A 27,996-nucleotide genomic window follows, 5' to 3' on the forward strand; every position below is an offset into this window, starting at 1 on the left:
CGTTTATGATAAGTTCCTAGTTCGTGATACATATATAGTTCTTTTTGCAAATCATTGTGTAAATACCAGAGACAGAAGACATTTTAAAGATAATGCCCTTTTTTCAATAGCAGTGAGAAATTCAACATTGTTCTAAACGTTGTTTCTTCACACATGTATATTCAGATTCGCAAACTTTTGCTTAACATGCTATTTCAGCAAAATGAGGGCGTGAAAAGTGTGTTAAATGACATCAATGCCAAATGAGGAAGTCAAGAACAAGACTCTAAAACTCCCAGTATTCCTAAGAACAACAAAATAATTTTATATCTAATACTGATATTATGCTTGCGGTTTCCTCGGAAAAAAAACATAAAAAACGAATGTTTTTTTGTCTTTATAAAGCATTTTTTTCTGCTGTGAATTACACGTCTTCAAAATATAGTTATTAATAATACAATAAAACATTTATTCATAAAGAATGAAAAAGACTGAAAATATTTTGTTTTTCTAAATAAACAAATCTAAAACAACATCAAATACCAGTGCTAAATCTAAATAATAAACTGCTGATATCTATTGTTGGGAATCACAAAACTGATTTGCTTACTGTCTTACCATTTGCAAAAAACATCTGCTTGAATTTAGAGTCTTGTTTATATTGCCACTTTAACAATATAGCTCTGGTACCATTATTATCACTATGTCCAGTGTAACAGGATCTGTTGTTTGGTGGTTTTCATCATTAAAAATAGATATCTCTCTCCGTCCGTCCATCCGTCCGCCCATCTCTCTCTCTCTCTCTCTCTCTCTCTCTCTCTCTCTCTCTCTCTCTCTCTCTCTCTCTCTCTCTCTCTCTCTCTCTCTCTCTCTCTCTCTCTCTCTCTCTCTCTCTCTCTCTCTCTCTCTCTCTCTCTCTCTCTCTCTCTCTCTCTCTCTCTCTCTCTCTCTCTTTGCACTTAAACAAATCTCTATCAAATCACTCAACAAAAACAAAAAGTGAGTATATTTTGTTTCTCTATATCCGCTGATATATGTGATTGTAATGGTTAGAATTTATCTGGTCTTTTTTTCAATTATAGCACGCTTTGTTTTACCATTAGTTCTAAATAAAGTTTTGATTGTCGTAAACTTGCATGCCTAATGAGCATAGTTTCTGGTAGTGACGCGATGTGAAGATAGTCACGCGGACACGTAAAAAACAACCTATGTTGAAAACAATTATCTAACTAATTAAACTATTCTTTATGCGTGTCGAAAACATTTGTTTAGATATTGATCTGTGACTTTTCTTTATGAGATGCACTAACATCATTTATGAGCCTGGTGTTGACTAGAAGGTTGTCAGGTTCAATTCATTTCATTAGAGTCGATATTTACTCCATAGATTTCTCCATGCATCTCAACACCCACCGTTGTCAAAAACATATAACATAGTGAACAGATATACTGAGCGTATTTATATCTAAGATCGATGCTGCAATGATGCTAACTTCAGATATCTCATTGTCCCATTCGTAGAAAATGTCATTAATAAAACGTTTCCGCAAGGCAAATTATACTTTTTTGTCTTGTGCTCTAACATTCAGCATGTACGACTAAGGGTGGTCTAACACTATTAGCATGTAGTTTATTGATTTTCATGTACATGCCGGTATGTAAGAAGTCCTTTGGGATAGGTTAAGCATGTTATAGATATGGTTTGTTTTACAAAAATCAATGTTGACATAAATTATTTACATGTTTAAAACAATATTTACTTAGATATACTCAAAACACTCGACACATTTCAGAATCACAATCAGACGTTATTCGTTTTGCATTTTATCTATTTTATTTTATTTATCTAATTTATTTTATGCATCAAAAACAAAAAACGAAATAAAACAAAAAGCAAAAAAATAAGAAATACCAACAGGTCAACGAAATCTTAATCTAATCTCAAATTTAATAAAAACTAGACTTAGCTTGGTAGAACGCTTTCTATTTAGGTTTTGTTGAAGGAACAATCCAAATAGGCAGTTAATGTAGCACAGAAAGTATCTGAAAGTGGCATTAAACGACCTTACAAGACCTGTGTTGATAAGCTCTTTAATAAATTGAGCTTCGTATGAAAACAAAAACAAGTCAGCAAACAGAGGGGAATAGAACTAACTGTGTCTCTATGATGGCTAACTCACGTCTTCAAGGAAGAAAATTATACAATAGATAGCTCATGTACGATATAACTTTAGGATTTAAAGTAGAGTTTTTTTATTCTTTTTACATTCGAAACATTCAATCCTCCAAACAAATATGGACAGCATAAGCAGCAGAAAAAGGGACAAGAGAAAATATACGGATGCAAACGTAACATCATTAATAAACCTCTAGAATCGGCAGCAAGATCTTCCTATCTACAATCAACATAATTCTGACAATTTAACATCTCTTTCCTGATTTTTACTTGTGTGAAGCGATTAAAGAGCATTAAAGATATCATTGTCAATAGCGATGCCCTAAAAGTAATTGATAAATATTGAATGCGTTTTAATATTAAGAAATCAGCAATCACTAGAGCACCAGCTATAAACTTTAGACAAATTATTTTGATCTTGAAATCCTCTGTCAGTGAGTGCCAAATGTTCTGCTTTCCAAAAGAAACGTATTGAATTAAGTTGAATCGATAATCATGGGCGTGCCCCAATTTGTCGATCCCCTTGGTTGATACCGAAAGCATGAGTAAAAGATTCAGTACACTACCCATAATGATGAAGCCTACAGGGGATATTCTTTTTTGTCGCCATAGTATCATCAGAAATAGACAAAACTATCACCCCGATTGTACTTTTAAGAACGTGATATTTCTTAAATGAGTAATTCATGGAGCAGCATACAAAGGGTAGCCTTTACACTCATCCAGTTTTATTATTGCTCTCTTATCAACTGTCATTCTTATATTTCGTTTTTAGCGAACTTTGTGTTCGTTTCGAGTTTTGAATTGGGATCACGGTCTTAAACAATAGAATATGTGTAAATGGATTCGTTCATTTATTTTGAAGACCAGTAATTAGTTGCATTTGATGTAATTGAAGTAATAATGTAATAATTACTGATATACTAATTTGTGAGAAGAATATTTACATATAGCATATATACCTCACATATCTTTGCATACGAAACATTCATACTATGTCCCTTCAGTTATGGTTATTGTAAGAAAGTCACACGTCTCTGAGTTATTCGTTCTCCATACCTTTTTTTAAGACTTGCACAAAAGCAGAACGGGCCATCGATCCAAATGTTTGTTATCCGAGAATCCACAATTAATCGTTATTCGTGAAGTTTAATTCTTGACTAAATTTTTAAATGCGATTTCTTTTCACAGCAAATGTATTTTTTTCTCTTCTTTGTCATAACTGACAAACACAATGTGATGCTTAAACGAAATCGATAGAATTATAAATGTGATCACTGTGACTACATTAATCTTAATCCTCAGCTCCTAACAGGTATTTCTACATACACATATTTCTGCCTTTAAAACCAGTGTTGCAATATAACTAGATTGTCAGTTTGTGTGTGTGCTTTGCGTGAGAAAGGCAATATTATCTTTTTTAAACAAAACATAAAATATCGATGGCAAATGTTTGTCTAGTTTTTTTGTTTATAAATTACTGATTTCGGTTGGTATTCTGAGAGCTCGATTTGGTGCATTATACCCAGTAGTAAATATTTCCTATATTAACACAACATGATGATGGCACGCATTTGTTTACAAACCTCTGTTTCAAACCAATGTAAACATATTTCTAATTAGTTAAAACCAAAGTGAGAATAGAACTAATTAGTGTGATTGCTTTTCCTTTACAGATGTAGCAACCGGTGTAAATATTCACTAGGACTAAAGGATGACCAAGGATGACTAGATATATTGGTATTCCAGTCCTTACTCGATGTCAGCGTTAGGCTCTAGAAAAAAATATATTTTAAAAATGGAAAAAAGGCATTATTAATGGATACTCAAAAAGTAGTTTTGTTTCCGATTAGTAAAAATTATATCCATTAGGAATAAACTGATTCTACTTTAATAAATGACATCAATGTTTCGAAGCACAGTCAGTCATTGCTGTACAAAATATTGTATCTCTCTAATATATTGACGCATGCGTTATTTAATAGGTAAAAAATAATTGTTAATAAAACCGCCTTGTTAAACATTCACGATGTATATACTTCACCATAGAGATGAGCAGACCAAAATACAACATGTATATTTGGTATATTGATTTCATTTGCAAATAGGTCTTTATCTATAAATGTACCCGATGCTGTGGATCCATCCATGCAAAAGAGCGTTCAGCTTAAGTTATGGAAAAAGACTGTCCGTTTAATTTTTGAGGTACTTTTCAAGATATCGAATTCACGTTTGCATCGAAACATTGAATTCTTTTTACGCAGTTCAAGTTATGACTTGCAGTCCCATATAACAAATGCACTAGTAGTGCACTCAAACAGATCTATTGAATAGTGACACGCACTAGAATACATAACCTTAAATGGTTGCCTTATTGATTTCCATATTTGCTGTGTTTTTGCTTCTTTGTCGTTTTTGGTTTTATTTCCTTTTACGTGTCCAAAAAATGTTTAAAAAAGGTAACTACATTTAAATATGATGAAATTGTGCCGGTTCGTGGTATAAATTTCTAGCTGTTTAAAGACATCATCAATATACATGAAAGGGAAATTGAAGGATTTTCCAATGTATTTGTGACCTGTTTAGATAAACTCTTCGATTAATTCAGTCTTTTATGAAAACAAAAACAATTCAGTTATGATCGTTGGTAGGCTTTCTCTTGTGCCTGATTCTCAATTCAAATAGAAGTATTGCGACTCTCAACTCAAGTCATACTGAAACAAAACACTCTATTTATAATTAATAACCTTGTCGATATTTTCATGTGATAAATATTGATATGATTGCATATGTAAGGGGTGCCCGACCTGCCCGACTCGCGCGCTTACTCGTCAACCAGAGTGATTACATAAAGAAGTTCGCAATTGTTGTAAAATAAATAAAGTTTATGTATTTTTATCATAATTATTTAAATCAACACCGTTTGGAATTATCGAAAATTGACAAATGGGTACATAAAGAAGTTAATTGTTAATCTTTGTTTATTCATTCATTTATCTAATGTTCTATGCTTGTAAATATTTCAGAATACATCTGCACGAAAAAAGTGTATTTGTTGAATACAATGTTAACTAGTAAATGACTATTCTGGTGACAATATGAATATTCTAAAGGCACAATACTCAACATATGGATGGTGTAACCTCTGAATGCACAAGATACTCCATACAGCTTGCCTGTCTGTAGCTTATACATTATTGTATGTAGTACGAATTGCCTACCTTAATCATTTCGCAACATGCACTCAAAATTAAGCACATGTGTCCAATGTCAACATGCGATTTCTACTGCTGATCATATCTTAACATGGGCAATTTTAGAAAATTCCACAACACTTTTTATATATCTGTATTGTAATAATTTTGAATTTCGTTCTTCAGCAGTATTTTCAGGACAATGATTCCTGAGAGAGTATGCAATGGTGTCTCTGTCGACAATGACATTACCAAGGTTCGGTCCAGATGTATTTAAGGATGAACATACACACATACACTAACTCTCCATTCATACACAATTATATGCCTGATAAGCAAGGATAGAGAGTGGATGCAAACCTGAGACAAGGTTTATGGTAAGATAGAATAAGACAAGGAAACTTGTATCAGTGATTAACCTCTTAATAAGTCTGAGAGTAGAGTTGTTTGTATTTACATCAAGTGTGTGTAAACCATTAAGAAATATGTATTATGTGGTATAGAATCACTTAGTTCAGACAGGGAGTTGAGAAGAAGTTATCTTTGGTTAGTGGAGAGGACAGTGAAAAAGATGTGTGTGTATTATCCTCAATAGGTTACTGGCAGGAATATCAACCAGGTGAGAATAGTCTAGCAAATTTACAAGTTGTCTAAGAATTATGTTAACTTTTCTGTAAGTCAATACATTGGTTATCATTATAAGTCACTAGAGGTATAAATGATTTCAATATAGCATTTATTGATGCCAAAGAATAAAACAGACAAGACTATTCTATTCAGACATTATTTTTGGGAAGAAACTTGATTAATATTGCTCGAGGTACATCAAAACGATCAAAACATGATTTCATTAAACTGTAAGAGCAAAACACAAGTTATTGGTATATCAGAAAACTATGTACATGCAATATCTTAAAAACAAACAAAAGGCTACAGGGATATATGTAATTATCTTTCGTAATTGTAACATTTTCCATATAGGTAAGAAAATGTAATGTAATATTCGAATGAACACATTTCCTGTTATTAGATCTAATTACAATGAGAGTATCAAGTAGAAGGCAACTTTATATTTTCTTTCTTATTTATCAGGTGAGGACTTGAAATATATTTTCATATGATAAAGATAGAATTATTTTGCCATATAACAGTATATAAAATATTCTCCAAAGTTACCATTTCTGAATTTTAATTTTAACAGTTGTTAATGTATGCCATATTACGTTTGTTCTTGTTTTGGAATTCGAGTTTGCCAGTTGTAATATAACATATATTTTTAAGTAAAACTGTAGAGGTGATGTGAAAATATATGCTTGTTTCAGGAATGTATTAGCTGTTAGCAGCTTCTATGGGCACACATAGAAGCATGGGCTGATGGGCTGAAATGGCATTATCCGCACGATAGTTTTTTAATCATAACGATTTTAAATCACAGACTAAATGAAAAATACATGGCCTGATATCGATTTTGAAAGCCTAGCTTCGTTTGAAATTGAAAAGATCATATATCAGTACTCGGGTCTATAAATGATCACCAAGGAGATCAATACGAATATTACGTCCGATTGCATTGCTGTACTTGTATATAGTATAGCTTTCACGGGCTTGTTCGTCATTGGGGAGCCAGTCAGCGTTCGGTCTTAAAAGAAGCTTGATTCTCTGAAATTGAAAAAAGGACATGATAAAATACAGTTTTCTATTCTTTTTGAACCTCATATGTTTTTATTTTTATTACTGATTAGATGGGATATGATTCATTGTTCTCATTAAAACACAAATTATAACGATAATATCAACTCTATCGTTAATTATTAAAGTATGTGATCTGAAACCACGATGTTTACCTGATCGTGCTTCAATATTTAGGCAGTGTTGCGTGTGATATTGCCTTTTAGATCAATTCGCACAAACATATATTAGATAAACTGGATCATCAGAACACAAATTCACTAACATGTGGAAATGCATGAAAATGAAAAAAAGTAAGTTTGCTTATGATTTTTGTTATTTGATACACAAATTGTATAACTTTCCATTGCTTTATCGGCAATTTTTAATATGTACAATCTTTAAATTAGCATCCTGACTAAAACACTGTTTGTGTCAGGATTGTACAAAATACTTTTTAGAATAAAAATATTTGGTGAATATACTATTAGTGTATCTAATTTTTAAAATGTTGATAATTCTGGTAAGCTTTGAATGGTTTTATGATTATCTAATCTCTTGGCAGTGTTGTTGAGCGGCTTTTCATCTTGACGAGTAAAATCAATTATCACAATAACAAAGCCCACAACAAACCTTCATAGATGATAAAAAAGTTAAATTATAACATAGTTTAATTCACAAATATCTCAACATGGATGAACGCTAGGTAAAAAACGATTACTTTTATTTGGAATATGTGTCACGTTGCAAAAAAAAAAAAAAAAAAAAACTTAACTCGTACTACTGATAATTACCTGCGTCAGCGGTCCCCGCGCTTTCAGTATCTCTATTGCCATGACGACAGGGATAGGTATGATAGGCAACAATCCGACAATATTACCAAACAATCCTATATAGTCTGGATAAATGTAACCCTCATATACAGGATTGGTCATATTGGTGATGGCCATTCCCAACGCAATCTGTAATTACCAATATCAATATTACCATTCAATAAGGACCATATGTATAGCAGGTATTGATCTGATCATGTACATACAGATCCAGGTATACTTCAGATTTTGATTGATTTGTGCCCCGAAAAATCGATTAATTATAATATTTGTACTTATTATTCAATACTTTCAAACAAACCCTATATGCATTTTTTTAGCAATGTATGTTTAGAAACTTTATATACACCAGAAAGCGTCTGTTTAAAAGTGATACATTGCCATCATGTAAGACTGATATAAATGCCTAGTGACCCATGGGAATACCATGTACTAAATATCATATCTTATGTATGTGTAACTATATTTATACTAAAATGCATATGTACTGTAAAGGATAAACAGCTACTGAAGAAATATTTTATAAGAAGTATTTTTTCTTCAATAATGAATCATCGTTCAGCAGGTCTCAATGCTTACAAGATGAGTATAATAGACGAAGTGGAAACACCATAATTTATATGAGGAAGGTTTCAGTATTAGTAATGATTTCCTTTTAGCAACATTTCAATTTTGATATCATGAATGACTTGAGAACAAAACAATGTGATTAATTTTACTTACAGACATAGCAACTGGCACAAATATGCACCAGGACCAACGGATGACTACATGAACTGGCATCCCAGTCATAACTTCGATGTCACGACTAAAGCGCTCAGCTCCTGGAAAATTGTGTCACATCCATCAGAATTATTAATGACACTATGTATCACTTTTTGGACATATAGCGAAAACTATTATAATGTTATTAATGTTAAAAGAACATGTAATTACACAGCGACTTCATTAATTACTAATCAATAGAAAAGTTTTTAATGTTTAACAAGTATCCTAAAGAATATCATGTTAACGCGTTAAGGTGCTATAATTGACTATAGATGTTTGCGTCAATTAGCTTCCGATCAATTTGTTTTAATTTGCTTACGGTGTACGTAATGTATGTACGTCCCCTTAGCAGATGACATGATAATTTACCAAAGCACGCTGATTTAGTTTAATCACTTAAATAACCGAAAATACAACTTTAAAGAAACTCAATCAGCCAGTGATTGACTGCAATGTTTTTTGTTTTCATACAAAGCTGAATTTATTGGAGAATTTTTCAAAAGTTCACAAATGCAACATTTTCCAATATTCCTTTCAGATTTATTGATGACGTCCTGTCTTCAGATAACAAGATATTTATCTTATTTATCTTTTATAATATATTTCTTTTCTGACCGTTTCCTACAACGGAACCAACAAGGACAGTTTTCTACTTGCCAGTATGGTTAGAGTAATGATTTCAATTTTCCTATTGCGAGTTTTCAATCTCTGGATGGCAATAATTCTTATGTAGTATCCAAGGGCGTGTTTTCAATATCACGATTTTTCGAAGTCGACACCTGATCAACTCACAGAACAGGATTCCGAGAAATGCAGGTTGATGAGGTGTTTCTATGGTCATAATGAATTGAGAAATATTTTATTTCTTTGAGCGATATGAAGCTGGAGATGCTTGGTGCTCTTTGAAATGACTGTTGACTGTTTACACTATGGGAACATGACTAAGATTTACAATGTGATTGTCGATATCCAAAACCTGTCCCCATTATCACGATTTTCGAAGTTTTACGATCGTCGTAGTGACCTCATTGAGAAATAGTCTACTTCGTTGTGCGATATGGACGTGTTTGATGCTCATAAGGTGTTGGTTGCGTATTGGTTTATCTTATTATCATCTGAGAACGTGACCTTACTTACTTGGATTGACAGAGGTTTACATGACGGGTGTCGCCGATAAAGCGGAAGATGCTTACTCTTCCGGAACACCTGGTCTTATTTCCTTTGTACTTGTTCAGGGAATTTCCGTATGAATCTTTTGTAAGTTTTTTTTATTTTGATAATGATTTGACACCGAAGCATTAATTGGAATTCACTAATAGAAATATGTTATCATGTTTGATTTTCTATTGTTTGCAAAGATATTAACTTCATTTTTTCTTTATACGTACGAAAAGTATAGTTCATTGCTAAATATTTGATTTTATATTTTCATTACATTCATATGTTTATCTTTAAATTCCTTCGTTTTGTTAGCTGGAAAATGACAGTAACTAACAAGGACTTACCATAACACCACCCAATCACCACACATTCCAAAAATGACGTCAAGAAAATGCAATAGGCGGAAGCATACCAATCTATGAACATGAAGATATACACTCCAGCCTGTAAACGATATAAACGTTATACCGAAATAGTTATAATATTGATCTTGTATTCTTCAGAATACATGCACGTGCTAATATATTAGCTTTCATGATATTTTGGATAGGAAACACAGTTTGGAGTTAATATCATTTTATAATAAGCTAGATTACATATTATTTTTTAAGAATCTACTTAGTAGAATATTGATAATCGTGATTCTAAATTTGTCATAACCAATGAGAAATGTAAGGATGGTTCAAGAAAATCATACACTTCAAGAAACCTGTTTACTTAGGGTTACAACTACAGAATATACCTTTAAGATTCAAAAGCAACACCGTCTCTTTTATTTATATGATTTGCTGTGTACGTCGGCGGTATTTAATTCTCAAAGTTTTGGGGCATTTTTTTCAGCGGGGATATTATTGCAAAACAATACCTGTTCACCACAGTGTCCACGGGAAGTAAAATAAGTTGTATATTCGAACTAACGGAGAGTCGAACTTTAAGCCTCAAAATTCGTAGACTATTAAATTTCCACGTAATTACACTATAATGAATAGATTTTGCTGTTTTTATCACCATGTTCATGGTATGTGACGATATTAGCTTGCAATCAAAAGGTTAGCACAAAAATGGTATAACATTTATCTAACTCTTTAAGTGATTACAGTGTATATATACATTTAAAACATGACTCCAAATCTGACAACATGTATTCTTTCATGATAGAATGTTCAGTTTGTTATGTTTCCTTCAAATAAAGATTAGAAAACTTACCTGTGTCGCGTACACCAAACTACTCAGTAGGTAAAACAAGAAGGCACAGCCCACTATGAGGATCTTTCGTTTACCAAGAGTGTGAGGAAACATATCGGCAATTCCACTAACTACAGTCTCAAGCATACCAAACTACAACACAGCATATGAACACACTTGCTTCTGAATCATATAAAGAGTAACATGTCTGTTATTATATTTCCAGTTTTTTAATTGAAATGATAAAAACACCGTCCCATTTAACTGAAGTATCTTAATATATAGAATGAGACTTCATGTATCATATGACCTCCTGTGTTACAAGACTTCCAGTGTTATAAGACTTCTTGTGTTATAAGACTTCCTGTATCATATGACCTCCTGTGCTATATGACTTCCGGTGTTATATGACCTCATGTGTTATATGACTTCCGGTGTTATAAGACTTCCTGTATTATATGACGTCCTGTTTTATATGACTTCCAGTGTTATAAGACGACTTCCTGTATTTTAAGACTTCCTGTGTTGTATGACTTCCAGTGTTATAAGACGACTTCCTGTGTTTTAAGACTTACTGTGTTACATGACTTCCTGTGGTATATGATTTTCTGTCTTATATGATTTCCTGTGACATGACGATTTATTTATAACTATCCCTTTTCGACAGTTATAGTAACATACATGTAATGGTTATTTCTTCACACTATTGATCAATGAATAGAAACATTATATTAGGTAACATCAATCTGTTTATGTTATTATGAAAGTGAAAACAAAAAATTCGTGTGTAAAGATTCAAGACAATTTATAATTATGAGAACAATGTCTCTATGTATATCTAGGTTCCCAGGATTACAAAAATCCAGTTACTAGCCTTTAACCTACGACAATCAATGCTAAAGCATTTATCTATCTTTATATACCTGATATTAAATTCTTCACGGAAAGGATAAATTTTATTTCTTAACATCTCCTCTTTGACTTTAGAAATAGCTAAGAAAATATATAGTCTTAGCAACCAAGACATATAAACAAAACATCATCATCAACCTGGCAGTGCGTTAGCTGATGGGAAAGTATATACAGCAATTAAAAGTATATACATTTAGTATCAAATTATTACTTATTCTGTGATATTAGAAAGTGACATTTTATACATGAAGTTAGAAAAGAGAAATATATATCAAAAAATAAATAAAAGCCATATTTCCTTATTACTTTACCATATAAAAGATCATATGTGTATTGATATATTGCATGATGATTACAAAATGCCAAATTGCTTAACAATGGAATATGCTAGGTAAAAATGCCAGATTGCTTTACAATGGAAATAAAAGATGGATCTATAAACATGCAGATGGAATACTGATTTATTGCTGTGACATCCAATTCTAATTTCATTACAAATGGTTCCGTCTCAAAGCATACCTCATCAGCTCATGTTTACCTGACTATCAACGCCAACAAAGCAAACCGTGAGGAAGAAGAGGAAACACCATAACTGAGGAAGCGGGAGTCTTGTTAGGGCTTCCGGATAGGTAAGGAACACTAGACCAGGTCCTGTCACACGAAGAGTGTAGCCAATTAATAAATACAACAAGGCGTCAAAATATGTCTTGTGCATTAGCATTTATCTATTTCCTTTATTTTTTCTCGAAATGGTGTAAACTTGACGATATAATGTGAGTATAATTTGCAAAATGTCACACCATGTGTATATACATCGTATCCATAACCTATCGAATTACCTGTCTCTATAACCTCGTCAACCCTCATTCCTGACTCATGCGCTAGAAAACCGACAATAGAGAAGACAACAAACCCACAATAAAATGCGGTAATCAGGTCCATGGACACACATAGAACTGCGTCACTGCAAAACATCATTGTTGTTATGACAAAATTTATATATAAATGCAAAGAAAAGAAACAGTTGTACTTAACGCTCTTCTCAAATTATCTAATATATGAAAATTACGAAATTTATTTTAATTATGGACTAGTGCACCTCCCCATCTAGATTTGAATTTAATGTTCGATTATTTTGGATTGTCCATAGTAGTCTCCTGGGCTTAAAAATTAAGGCCCTTGGCGTCAATGACGAGTCCCTGTAGGACATAACAACTTTATTATTCAGTTTAATACATTGTTTGGCTCTGCTGTATCTAACACTAAAGTTCTGTTAAAAGGTGTTAATCACTTGTGTGAACAATATAACAATATGCACAGCACCATATTAACTCAATCAATGTAGAATTCACCATTCAACACAAAAACTGACAAATCACACTTGAATATTTCGGACGCTATGACATATTTAAAAAGATTAATTTACCTGAAGCATCTGTTCTGGAACCTACTAAAACTAGCCATTGTAAGCACCCCGCCCCATGCTGGTCCAAGCGAGTAAAACACTTGTAAAGCCGCGTCACACCAAACCTATCATAAGAAAATAATTTTAAACTAAGTAAATAGTTTGAAGATCATTTATTGTTCATTTGTCAAGTGTTATTAGTAATCTATTGGAAAAACAATCCCGTTATCATCGGTATTTAACTACGCCATATACGTCTGGAGTGGCTTTGTAGGTCTAACAATTAAAGTAGTTTTGAAAGTTAAGATATCATCATAAGGAATGAATTACTAGGCGATTACATGCAAGCTGACAGAAATACCAATATAAGGAATTTTGAATTAAATTTAATTAAAACTGCTATGGTATATATTTTGCGGGTAATTTGTTTTATCGATATAAGGAATTTTGAATATAAATAAATTACAACTGTTATGGTATATTTATAGGGAAATTTGATCTCCAAGCGAACTATTTGATATAAAGAGACGTAAAGATGACTTTGAAGGATTTTTATGAATCCAACTTTATTTCATCTATTCCTCTGCACTAATGTTAGTCGATGACTTGACGAAATGTCTTCTCTTCATTATTTTTATCTTTTTTTTTGTCCCTAGCTGAAAGATACATCTAATGTCAATACATAAAATAGCAATGTTAATTTGCTTACCGATGATAAGTGATTTATAGTAAATTGGAAAATGTTTGTAAATAAACACCATTTTAAAGCATTGTTTTAAAATTGTATTGACTTCATTTAAACCCCTATATAGTTTTTAAAAAACTACAGTAAAATTTATACTCACTTGAAAATGAAGAAGCCTTTGAAAATCAGGTTTGACGTAAAAAATTATTCCGTCAACAGCACCTTCTAGTGTGACGCTTCGAACCAAAATTACAGTAAGCAGGACATATGGCATCAAGGCCGTTACCCACACTACCTATTGGAACACAGAATACATTTCAATACCGTTTCAGTTTGGCTTTACTTTTGATCACTTTGAATTTTCCTTAGTCACCTCTTAGGCTTCAGATATTTGGCCCTTAGCATCACCGACGAGTCCAATAAGGACGAAAAAGCTGTATGATGCAGTTTAATTCATTGTTTGGCTCTACTGTATCTCACTCGAAATTATGAAAAGGTGCTATTCACTTTTGTGTCTTTTGTGCAATCTTTGAATAACTGAATTATACAGTCTACTCTACGCAAAAATAAGGTTCATACAATCGTTATATGCAATAATATCCAATGCATATGAAAAGTGATCAAAATGGAAGGAAATGACATATTTCATTATGATTATTCTCAAAGCATTCCATGGTTTTCGTCAATTCTGTTCCTTTGAATTGAAAAAAACTAAATTAAGCATTATCGATACCTACGTTCCCGAACGTTTAAAAAAGTATTATCGAAAACATATCAATAAACGTAAAGTGCCTACCTTTCCAACGGATCGGACGCCTTTAATTATACAGAGAAAACACATAGCAGTGCTCAAAAACAGTACCAGAACAAGCGGCCATTGCAAAGAACCCCAGTTCTCTATTCCATTCGACATATTCAGCACCTTGTACCTAGAGAAGGTAATAATTTAAAAAAAACAATTATGGCAACGAAGACTAGAAATACGACATGTCCAGTCATTTGAAATAGTAGATTATGTTAAAATCATATCCACCAGATAGTGATAACACACCTGACATGATAACTATCACTGGAGGTCATGTTAATGATAATATTGTCACTCCGGCATCAAGTTTCATTGATAGTTGATAAATATGTTTCACTACTTTTATCGTTTCAATTCACTGTAACTTATTTCGTTTTCTGAATCAATTTGATCTTCAGTAATAAAAGAATACGGAGAACGTGTTTTGCGGACATCATTTTTTTAGAATTATAATTGTAGTTCAGCCACTATACCTAGCAATTATTAAACGGTGTTTCATTTCAAGTCCGGAATGGGTCGACCCTTTCTGATGTTCATCAGCTGGAAATGGGTGTACCACAAGGCAGTATTCTTTCGGTTAAACTTTTTGGACTTAAAATTAACAGTATTGTCAAAGAATTATCCCCTTAAATGAAGGGCGCTCTTTATGTTGATGACTTTATTATATGCTATCGATCTAATCATATGAATACCATCGAAAGACAACTTCAACGATGTTTGTATCAATTACAAATTTGGGCAGATGAAAATGGTTTTAAATTTTCACAATCAAAAAAGAGTTTGTATGCATTTTTGTCAAATTCAGAAACAACACGACGGTCCAAATCTGTCTCCCTGATTGGGGAGCTGATAGAAACGTTTGCTAAGACTCTTATAGAGCTATTATTAGATCAAAATAAGACTACGGTTCCATCATGTGTGGATCTGCTAGACCTTCATATTTGAAATTATTATACACTGTTCATCACCAAGGTCTCAGGCTCGCTCTCGGAGCTTTTAAGACCATACCTACAACAAGCCTCAATGTAGAGGCTAACGAACCATCACTCTATAGCCGTCGAAATAAATTGACTTTGCAATACACCATTCAGCTAAAGTTAAATCCTTCCAATCCTGCTTTTTCCCTTGTATTTGATCCAAAATATAAAATCTTATTTCAAAACAAACCAAAAACCACTCTTTACCAAAGCCCAAATATTGATAGTGACCAAATTCAGTCATTTGGAACGATAGAAATTCCACCCTGGCTCATGAATTCACCTGAAGTTAACTTTACACTTCATGAAACGGTTAAATCAGACACAGACATTTACACCTTTCCTTCATCATTCTCAAAATTGCAGTTGAAATATAAAACATTTCTACATTTATATACTGATAATGATAAGGTTTCCATGGTTACACAAGATGAAAACTATGGATGCCGGCTACTGAACAACGCCTCAATATTCTCAGCGGAAGCACTAGCTATCTACCGCGCCCTTGAATATATTCAAACAAACAAAGTAATTGGAGCTGTTATCCATTCAGACTCTCTTTCTGTTCTACAGAGTCTTGGCAACAGAAATATCGAAAATATTTTCATTCGTTATACATTAATACTATATCTTGCCTTTAACTTTCGTATTGCTTTTTGCTGGGTTCCTGGGCATATGGGAATACCAGGCAATAAAAAAGCAGATCGTACCGCAAAGGAAGCTTTATCGCTACCACCTGTTGTTTTTAAACTTCATTTTACCGATTTTAAACCATTTTATTTAACAAATCTTGAAAACTCAATGGCAGGAGGAATGGAATACATATACCAATAACAAATTGCACTCCGTTAAGCCTGTTATAGGTGATGGTCTTCACGCTATAGAGACAACCACCGAGACGAAGTTGTCCTTGCCCGTCTTCGGATAGGTCATACACACCTTACACATTCATATATGTTGAAAGGCGACGATAATCCTCAGTGCATAGGTTTTTTTTATTGGACTGCTTTGACCTTCTGTCTACTCGGGAATGTTTTTTATCGTAACATTACATGTCTAAAAACCCTTTTTGAAACTGTTGAGATTTGTAAAATTCTTCATTACCTGAAAGATGTTGGTCTATATAATAGACTATCACGTACCATTTTAATCTTTTGTGTTAACATACCTATTTAAGATTTTTAACATTTTTTTACCGTTTGGTTTGTTTAATGTTTTTTTTTCTTTTTATAGCTGTGTGTTTCACCGTTTGATGGCCCTAATGACCTTTTATGTGTTGACGGGCTGTTAAGAATGTAATAATGATAATAATTCATCCTTTTGGAAATTTAGCTGCGTGACAAAAAGAACGAATCCGTAATCAATGGCAAACAATCACCAATGCATGCGTCTTTCGATTTGTTATTATACTGAATATTAGATCGAATATATATAAGAACATATTGGGTATGGAAAACGTGTTTTATATAGTCCGATCAGTTTGGAGTAACAAAGCTATAAACATAATTTACAAAACATTAAATATCAATGTAATTTTACGATGTGAAATAAAGTATATGAGGCATAGGATGTTTTACTTCACAAGATAAATATATGAAAAAAAAGTACGATTTTACGGTTTCGGAGTGAATAAAACAGTTCAAGCTTAATGGCCAATACAAATAGCATAAAATTATGTACATTTGAAATGTTGTCATAAGTTGTTATTTGAGAACATGTTACAATCCAAACAGGGAATTTCATGTTTTAGTAATATTTGTCGGCACAGAAAATGGTTGTAGGAACATAGGTCTTCTAACAAACCAATTTATTATTGAGTTAATAAAAACAAATCAGAGGAACGCTTGATAAATCAGTGATTAAAATATCAAAATATTGGTAAGATATATATTGTGATATGAGAAACAAAACTACAATGATTAAAAGAATTTTTAGAAATTTTTCACTTTTTTATCTTAGCTTAAGATATTTTTCTTAATTTGAATAGCTAGACATTTTTCAACATTTCATAACAAAATCTTAGCTTCAGTCTTTAAATTGATTATGAATTGATAATTAGGTAACGTCCATATTCTATGACAGAGCTAATATACCTCCAAAACTCCGATGCTGCAGTTGTTACTGTTGTAATATTCGAAGGCGATGACAACCTGCCCTCATACATACTTGTGGTATTACTGTCATTGCTATATGAAGAGATGTTTTGTGCAAGCGGCTGTGAATGTCTTACAACTACGCACTGTGCTGTATTCCATTCATTATCACATGTGGACCAAGGGAGAGTAGACGAAAATGTATAGCCGAGATAGTACAGCACCCAGGCAATCACTGTCCCGTAGTACCAGGTAACTATCAGCGACAGTGTTACCATGGTGAAGCCTATACCTAAAAATATAAAGAGTCATATTTCTATCATTCTTGTGATGCAATCATAATCAACTGAATGAAAAAAGGAAAGAAAAACAAACGTTTAAAATCTTGTAATATACATACTTTTTTTCACTTGTGTTGAGATCCTTTTGATATGAAAACACAATTTTATTACCTTTCAAAAGACTGTTGATTTGGATGGACACTAGCTGGATTCATTCAGGTTAATTAGTTATCTAGTGTGGATTAGCTGGTAATATATATATATGATATATCTTTGATTTTGTTATATTTATCCCTTAGTTTACGAGCTTTACCAGTCTCCGCATTACAACATTCAGGCTACTTAATTTGTTTTAACTATCTTAATCTTCAAACGGGCATGAATATCAAATTAATTTCATGAATTTGATTTTAAAAAAATATTCGGGTGTCATTAGCATTACCTAAATTGAAGATATCGTTGATACTTGAAAAAATAAATTTCTGATAAACTTATCTTTATCAAATTTCTTGAAACATCGATAAGTGATCACATTGTGATCAAAATATTATGATTTATTTGTCTTATTCATGGAGCTTGAATTAAAGCCCCAATATAGGTAACATTCACGAAAAATTTAGTGTAGAATCACACATAATTATTGAGATATTCTCCGAGATATAGTTTAAATTAAGTTATTCAAACAATAGTTACCATGACTTTGTGCATAAAGTATTGATATATCAGCAGTTGAAACTCGCTATTTGTAAACACACCTCCATTTTAATCACGCCGCCATCGAAATTACGATTGTTGCCGAACCACGTCGGAAAGTTCATGACCTGATCTCGCGAGAGTTGAGGTTTCTACTTATAGAGGAATCACATGCAGATATGTCTACGGTAAGTTTTTGTTTACAAACATTGTTTGCGAAGTCTTGTCGTAGACTTGAGGTTTTCCTGTGATAAACATTCAGTTTTTTGGGAAATTATTAGAAGGAATAATTAGTTTAGAAACGATACGACGCACAATTATAACGTAAGAATTCAGAACTGGCCTGATGTATGATTGGAAAAAAAAGGCGACTGGTGAACGTCTGTACTGTGTCTGCCATGTTTACACACGCGGAATATGCGCATGCGCAATGTCATCGCTACGAGCGGTAATGTATGAATTATTGTGGGTCCCACATTGTTTATTTTCCGATTTTTTCAATTTTTCTTTAAATTGAAAACAGTCAGTTTTATTTTCTTTAATTAAAGGAAAGTATTTGTTTTGTTACATATGTTACGGGGAAAATCAGATAAAGTTTGTTTTTTTATAGTGATTTTTACGTATATTGGGGCTTTAAGAAAAACATATATACTGGATAATGATTACTTTCACCTAATTTCAGCACATCAACATTTTCAATGAAATCTATATTGTTATAATAAATGTGATCTAATAACGTCGATGATTTTAGTTACTCTAGTCGTTTGATTTAACAATTAGGGTAAAATTTTGATAATTCCATTTCCTATTTATGTTCGAATGAAATATATCAATATCAAAATCACCAAGAATAATTGTATCTAAATTCTCAATGACTAATTTCTGAAGCATGCCATCAAACATCAATCCAGGATGTGGTAACGTATTCATATAAGCAACGAGATCCCAGCAAGCTTTGTTTACACGAGCTCTTATTTCTATAGTATAAGTTAGCATTCTCGCTCAAAAATGTTTCACCTAAACCTACAAATTACATTTCGATAGATTCCTGTTAAATTAGTGTGATTTCGTGCATCTTTGGTAGCATGTGATGAACATTCTAGCTAGTAATATGTATGATTTTGGATATTTTGACACAAATTTATATTAGAAACCCCACTTGCTGTTGGAAAAATGGCTCAACATCAACTTCACAATTTCTAGCATCAACAAAGTATTTTTGTATTTAATACCTGACTGACTTTTAGTGTAAATATTAGATATTATTGTATCAGAAATATTAACATTACGTTGATTAAGATTTGAATAATAAGTTTTGGAATAATATTGGTGACATTATCATTACTATGGAATGATTGTTTCCCATGTCGACTAGGAGTTCAGGAGTATTTTCTTACTGATGTATGCCAGTAACAGCATTATTTTATTAATCTTGCTCACAAAAACAACTTTGGTTGAATTCTATGTGTTATTTACACACCCACATATTAAAGTTACTGCATTAAACCTGTTACAATTGTGTTTACAAGACCATTAACTATAAAACAGGATGTGTCTGTGTCCCATTGAACGCAGCCACAGTCATATGAGAAGTGATCAGGGCGACCTCAGTTCCAACAAGTGACACTGAAGTTGGTCCTCCTTGCAAGTCTTCTAGGAGTGAAACCGAAGCCATGGGGCATTTGATCCCTCCTAGGTTTTCTTTGTCTCCTATAATGTGTTGGTGAATGATCTGCAACATCTCTGTAGTAATGCATCTTGGACTTTAAGCGTATTACCAGAGCAATCTTGTGAATACACTTGATATATGATGATGTTCCAGGTAGTGATCAATGTATACCATCTCTCTGGAAATGAGAGAATACCATAGCACCATTACCCAAAACGAAAGAAGACATAGTGTTAACAAATTTACAATCTCCATCCTGTTCTATGTCCTCTTGTACACAATTATATGGTACGACGTCAACTTCCGTACGAAGACAAAGTCTACTTAATGCCACATTGATATCTTTTGGAAATCCACTTTACTTTCCCGAAACATGAATTGTACTCCTAAGATTTAATCTTAAGGCACTGCTGGCATCCTTTCCTATCACACATAGAACGATATTCATGTATTCATGTATGTTTAGATGATCTACTCTGTTGTTTGAATTCATTGCTCCTTTATTAGTGTCGATATTATTGTTCACCAATCCCTTTGGATTTATATGCTTCAAAATTCAGTTACCACTTATCAGAGTTTTCCATCTTTTTTTCAGAATCTGTATGTCCACTATTTGTATGAGATACATTTCCTTATTAAGGAATACGATCTATTGTTGAATATGTGGATTTCTGATGAATTGGGCTCAATGTTGGAGATGATCCTCTCGAAATATCCGGAATTTTGTCCCTTTGTGAATCGGAAATGGGATCAGCAGATACTTTTTCTTGAGGGTTCAAATAAGATGGTTTTTAACATTTGGCCCGAGATCCGGTCTGTTACTTGATATTTACATGCAAACATCAGGCACTGTTTGGTCTCAAACAATCTGTTCTATATGATTGTTGTCAGTGGTATTTTCAAAATTTTCCAAGGTCTTCTCAGTCGTTTGCAAGGTAGTAATGTTGACACAAGATCTAATGCTGATTATATGATATCGTACCTGACTGATCTGTTGTTCAAAGAATGAAACATGAGTCGCAATCGTGATAGCTAGTGTGCTTTATGGTAGATATATGTCATCTAGCATTTCAACATCATCAATTTCTATAAAAGATGATGAAAGGAGTTCTATGAAAAAAGCACAAAGTTAATTCTCATTTGAAAACATTTCTTTTTAAATTAGTAACTAAACATATGTTGCCTTTTTAATGAAAATTCGAAATGGAAAAATATGTTAGCCTGTCAACATATTGAATATTATACAGTCACATTCTCATATGAAACGCACCTTATGAAAGGAGTTCTATGAAAAATACACAAAGTTAGATTTAATTTGAAACAATTTTCTCGAAATATGTTGCCGTTTTAAATTAAAATTAAAAAAGGAAAAATCAGTCGATAATTATATTAAATATTATACTACTGTCACAACTCTCACATCAAATTTGTAAATCTGGATAAATCAGAAATTAAAAACACAAGATAATTGTGTTATTGCCAGCACAGGAAGAATCGATAAAGTTTTCAATGTTCGAAAATTCTTGTAAATATCAAATAATTGTTCCGCAATATTTGTAAGATTCTGTCCTGACTGTAAAATCATTTGTAGAATGTAGAATATGACAAACAATAATTTGAATACAAATACTTTTAGCAATAGCGTCATTTTAAAATGTAGCAGGGTTCAATGGTTATCTGTAAAAAAAATTATCATTCATTTTTTTTTCAACCAATGAAATCCATTGGTTTTGGCGTTGAATACGTTTAAGATAAAACATCTCAAGAAAACAGCAATGGAAACGTTGTTTACTGTGGCTTTTTACACTGTGTCCAATAATTCCCAATTGTCCATACATATGCATTTTTATCTCAGTTTTTAGGTGAATCGGAGGAAGTGGCTCGGCATTATTCCTGTGTGTAGTATTCAGCAGGATTTTTTTTCCTGGTCATTAGTATATCTTGTTCATTCAGATTTCATTACAGATTTGTATGCAGTATTTGCCCGTTTGCACCAAAGGAATACACATTTATGAAATTTAAGTGTTAACCTCAGTACATTGTAAAGGGCAGTCAGGTGTAAATGCAAATAAATACTATTCAGACAATGAAAATGTTGGTTTTTTGGAAGTACATGTGCATTAATGTTGGGATATTTCAAAATCATAAAGTCTCGGTTCACCGTGCTCTGTTAAAGATTGGTTTAATCCAGTGAATTGGATAATAAATTGGTTTTTCACTGAAATCCCATTTTCAATGAATGAAAAAGTTAAGTATGTTGTATTATAAAGTCTGAAACAGGGATGAGGATAGTTCAGAATACACTGCATTCACTTCTCACACGGTATGTTCTAATATGTTATAAATTGAAATTTTGTATTAAATCATACTCTTTATACTCGTACCACTGAATCTGGTCGGCAGTATATGGAATGTAATGTTTGATTTGTCCAGTTTGGTGAAATTTAATGCAATAATACACTTTTCTTCTCAAAAATCAAGAATTTGTAAATCGACACTCCTGGTATCCGAGCAGCAATGTAGATCCTAAACTAATGTTTGAATGCTGTGTATCATGAGATGCTGATCTATGAGAGCAGAAAAAGAAAAAAAAATTGGGTATATATAATATAGATTAAGCATAGTACAATTGGAAGAAAAACTTTGAATTTCATTTGATTATAACCATATTATACTTGTAACTTATAGAACAACTCCACCCCACCCCTTCTCCCAACTTTAATTTTTAAATTTTGAATGCTAATTCAAGAATAACTTTTTTTTACAGTTTCATTATATACCCACAAAAAAAGATTACTGCACAAGAGAGCTGGGTTATGCATTGGCCATGGATGTATGGTTGAATGGTCTTTATGAAGCAGTTGTTGCACATTTATACATTAGTTAGGCCTTTTTACATAGACATTGAATTGGAAAAATCACCAACATCAAATAAGACTTCATTTTGATTGCTCAAACGACAAACGTATGAAATATTTACAACTGCACATCATCATACGCGGATACATGACAGACAGTTGACATAAATATTGACAGAGTACATATGTGCAGATGAGAACATTCGACAGTGTTGCAATATTTTATAACGCAAGTTAACTTCCTGTAAACAGTGTAACATTGTCCTTTATCAATTGTAGTTGGATTGTTATAACAAGGTGATGATATCTTTCAAACACGCGATGGCAAATGGGTGCCCTATGTGATATCAATTCACTGTATATTCCCACGTAGAAAAAAGTTTAATCGGCAAGACAGAAGATTCTCTATACAACCTCGTGATACATTAAATGAATTTCCGCATGATAAAACATCTCCGCGACGAGGAATAGCATTAACAATACAATGAAAATATATTTTAACTCCACATTTTAATCAAGACGTTTCCTGACTCTAACCTGTGAAATATTAGTCTGAAAATACAATACGCCAAAAACGTACATCGGAGCGGTCATTTTTGTACACTTTTCGGGGCAATCGGAACACCTCGACCGATTATTGGGTCATCTAACCTTTGACGTATGAGTGCAGTTCTATTTTGGGGAACTACTTTCAAGATGGTCACTCGCACCGGCGTTATCCTACACTCTTTATATATATTTAAGTATTCTTGGTTGTCATACTTTTGATTTACTGAATAAGTTGTAAAATATCTAATTCTGTATTAAGTTGAAAAGACATTTTTACTGAACCGTGCCATAAAACTTTAAATAACTGTAATCAGCTAATAATTGCAGCGTCAGTAACAACGAGCATATCTGTAAAGACACGTGTGTGTTTCGAGTAGTGTCTTCTTTGTAACAGTGACACACGGAGGCTACACGTGTTCTCGCAAAACAGGGCAGTTCAATGCAAATTTGAGGACACATGTGAATACTGTTTAGGTGTTAAACTGAACCTAGAGTCGTGTCTGTAAGAAAAGCATGATTCGCTCTCCATGGTTTGAGAGCTGCCTTTGCTAAGCTACCAAATCATCGCTTGTCAATAAACATGAATGAGTTATGAAATGTTGATCTTTCTTTTTATTAGTACTTACAATGACCTCAGTTTTTTTTTAAAGTACTGTACAGTAAGTCTGAACACAGGTACCTGTATCTGGAACGTAAACAACACAAGCAAATATCCGGGCCTATGGTCTGAATGTCAAAGGTGTCATTTCCCTACTAAAAACTTCCATTATATCCCAATATGAAAAATGACTTAGATATTCAAGTGTGGACAAATAAGGTATAATATATTTTTTCAGTTGTTAAGTAATGTTTAACGTATGTACGGACCTAGATATAAGCACATTTGTAAGTCTGATATGAAACAGATAAAGATGATAAAAAGTTCGTAAATTGCAGTAGCGTTGATGCTGTTTAAAAGGTACAAGACTTTAAAAATGTTTGTTGCATATAAAGAACATAGCTCATGAGATCCAACGAGCTATTCAATCAGACCAAAACATCTCCTTGTTATCTACTACAATGCTGACTATAAATTTTTAGCCGGATTCAGAGTATTGGATTTGACAATCAAGCATGATATCTTTCGATCTGAATTACCTTCAAACTAGATAACACGCGGAGAGTGACATTTCAACAAAATGGAATCTACAAAATATCTACAGAAAGTAAGTAATCTTTGACTTATGTGTTTGTTCTCTGTTATTTTGTGTCGTTTTGAATGAATCTTTATTTATTTTTCTTAGCTTCAAATATACTAATATATACTATAGCTTAGATGTCCGAGACTGACAAACTAATAATTGCAATAGATCTTTAAAAAACATTGAGCTAATGACGACGAGATATGATCAAACAGCTTATAAATGCTTTTAATTGTTCTGAATTTATTTTGAATGATTTCCAAACAACACAGACAATGTCCGTGCCACAGATGTAATGATTAAATCTAAGAACATGCTCTATTTTTCAGGTAATTAGAAAACACGTTGATGTTGTACTGTACCATGTGTACTGATAACGCGGGGATAATGTCGATCTGTGTATACCACTATTACTCTGCATAGTGTAATTATCTGTTAGTCAATATGACATGGTTTGATATATACATACATAAATCTCAGTTGTTTTGGGAATTCATTAATTCGATACAAAAATTAAAAAGGAGACGTCAATTTTAAACACTACGTAATGCGTTCGATTCCGGCGGAGAAATTAACCGATTTGATAAATATTCATACACGTCATTCACCCGAGCTTGCGATAATCGAGGGGAGGTATTCCGAATGTTGCCGGGGGCGAGACTAAACAATACATCCGGTACGGAAACCGGACGGAACATGCGGAGCGGAAAGAGTTAAGCGAGAATAATTTAGTTTACCAAACGTTAAATTCTTATTTTCAGATAATGATATAGCATCTTGCCAACGAAAGGATTTTATGTTGTGCTACGAATATCACGATAACTACGAAAGATATCAACATCTAATGGATAAACGTATGTAAAAAAAAAACTTTAACGAGCGTAACATTTTCTAACATGCATATGTGTGTAATTATTTAACTGTCTGATACAATTCATTAACAAAGCACTCAAAACGCCGTACAGAAGAGCAATTTACAATGTACATTCTCACTGTTTGAGAATAGAACAAGTTACATCACTTTATCTTGGTTTGTTACTTATTGCCTTTCCTTCTTATGAAATGTTGTAGAAAAATAGATATCAGATAATCAAGTTATACTTATATAGAACGATATTATATTGTGTTTCGTTGTCCTCGCATGTTTCTACGTATCTACATAGTGTAGCAGTTATCAGTAGAATTTTACAAAGAATAAAATCGTGACCTAAACACCATATATAATACTTACCTTTGAATAGTGGGCAAATATTCCACACAACCATTGGACTTTTCCCCGAAAATTGACCCAACGCCAACTCCAGATAATATAATGGAAAACCGCATAGTATCATGAAAATTGTGAAAGGTATCAGGAAGGCCCCTGTAAAACAGAATAATTATGCACGTGTCTTTTTTCATGGATTGCAAATATTCTCCGTCTAGTGAAACAGCGACATTATGGTTAATTTATTGGTAACATATTATTCATCATAAACCAATTTTGGAACGATGAATAATCAAAATGAGAAAATATAGATACATTTGTGGGAAAGCACAGCCTTACACGATGAACCCACGATGTCTGTACGATGTGCGCACGATTCTATCGCGGTTGATATAGATTCAGAAATAACTTATAGATAAGTATGCGTTAGAATCTCTAAATATGTAAATGTACAACTAAGTATATCTCCTCACTAAGCTATCAATGCATAGGTTAGACACGTGTAGATATATCAGATACAGACTAAATAGCTAAACACACTTGTAATTTAATGTGTTTTGTATACAACAGACAAACTTGACTAGCTTGAGTGTACAGGGACTCGTAATCTATACACATTGACGTCTCTTTTTACAATGAAACACCTAAAATATGATACCGTCAGAAAAGATTTTTTTCATCATTCCAGTATTTCTCCATTTTTTCCGATTATTTTGTAAACAAAACATATCTACTTAGGCAATCTTAACTGTTACGTTTGTTAAACGGGCAACATGGACAGGTAGAGTTTGTTGCCCGAGCCATACCACTCACCACTGTCTGAGGTATGAAACTGTGTTTTATAAGATTAATAAAAACAGGGTCCAAAGATGTTTCGAAAACTTTCGAATTGAAAATGATATGATAACATTATAATCACCGGTAAATTTTAATGTTCCTGTGTGTGCTATTTATTCATAACTACACGAGTTTTCCGTTTAAATTTCAATCCGTAATATTAGCAAACCATTTTTTTAACAAAATGTGCAATCCTATCTCACAGTTGTGTGCACGATACTGTATAGTAACTGTGTGCGCAAGATTTATGCACGATGTGTACACGAAGCTTTTGGTACATAGTCACTCCTGTAAACGAAAGAAATGCGAGCTATTGGACTCTTAATACCATAATTTACATTTACATACATTGGAATAAAATCTAGAGAAAAAAAATATTTGTTGTAAATCCATTGCAAGAAGAATTAGGGTGATATCATTTTTAATTGGCATTTTACTTTTACAAATGCAACTTCATTTGGAAAACAAATATATATTTAAAAACCTGTTATCATATTTGTTAGAATGTTAATATGAACAGGTTTAATGTTTTATACAGATATATGTTTCTGCCATCTCAGTAGATGTTTTGTGATCATGATTATCAGTATAGAACAAATACAAAGCCTGTTTTCAAACAGGTCTAGTAGTTTAATTTTCGTGAAAGCTTGCATCGAAGTGCTGGTATCTCGAACCAACAATCTGATATCTCGTAACTCTGGAATATCGCATTCGCTGAGTCCTGGATGATAACGTAAAAATTAAAAGGCAAACAGAAACAGGAATATGTTTAGCGACGTTGGATCTATAAGTCAGTCTTAGGATATTCGCCTTTTTAGAAAATATCAAGTGATTATAAAAGATGCCAAAACAAAATAAAAATGGATCAAACGAATGTTAC

General features: G+C 32.8%; 1 protein-coding gene across 1 annotated transcript in view; it reads right to left on the reverse strand.

Annotated features, from left to right (window-relative positions):
• The window catches only part of LOC132561121 (sodium- and chloride-dependent betaine transporter-like), a 43,403-nt gene that overhangs the window by 15,137 nt on the left and 270 nt on the right, over positions 1-27,996 (reverse strand). Inside the window, exons 2-13 of the mRNA XM_060225851.1 lie at positions 26,304-26,435; positions 17,842-18,133; positions 14,763-14,895; positions 14,127-14,261; positions 13,303-13,406; positions 12,716-12,840; positions 12,415-12,527; positions 10,986-11,117; positions 10,124-10,223; positions 8,574-8,674; positions 7,812-7,979; positions 6,885-7,008 (exon numbers count right to left, since the gene is read on the reverse strand). Of these exons, the coding sequence (XP_060081834.1) occupies positions 6,885-7,008; positions 7,812-7,979; positions 8,574-8,674; positions 10,124-10,223; positions 10,986-11,117; positions 12,415-12,527; positions 12,716-12,840; positions 13,303-13,406; positions 14,127-14,261; positions 14,763-14,895; positions 17,842-18,133; positions 26,304-26,435 (1,659 nt within the window). The remainder of the gene's footprint in view (positions 1-6,884; positions 7,009-7,811; positions 7,980-8,573; positions 8,675-10,123; positions 10,224-10,985; positions 11,118-12,414; positions 12,528-12,715; positions 12,841-13,302; positions 13,407-14,126; positions 14,262-14,762; positions 14,896-17,841; positions 18,134-26,303; positions 26,436-27,996) is intronic.

The sequence above is a fragment of the Ylistrum balloti genome, unplaced genomic scaffold, assembly GCF_031769215.1.
Source record: "Ylistrum balloti isolate Yb309-2 unplaced genomic scaffold, AGI_CSIRO_Ybal_v1 Utg371148, whole genome shotgun sequence".
Lineage (NCBI taxonomy): Eukaryota > Metazoa > Mollusca > Bivalvia > Pectinida > Pectinidae > Ylistrum > Ylistrum balloti.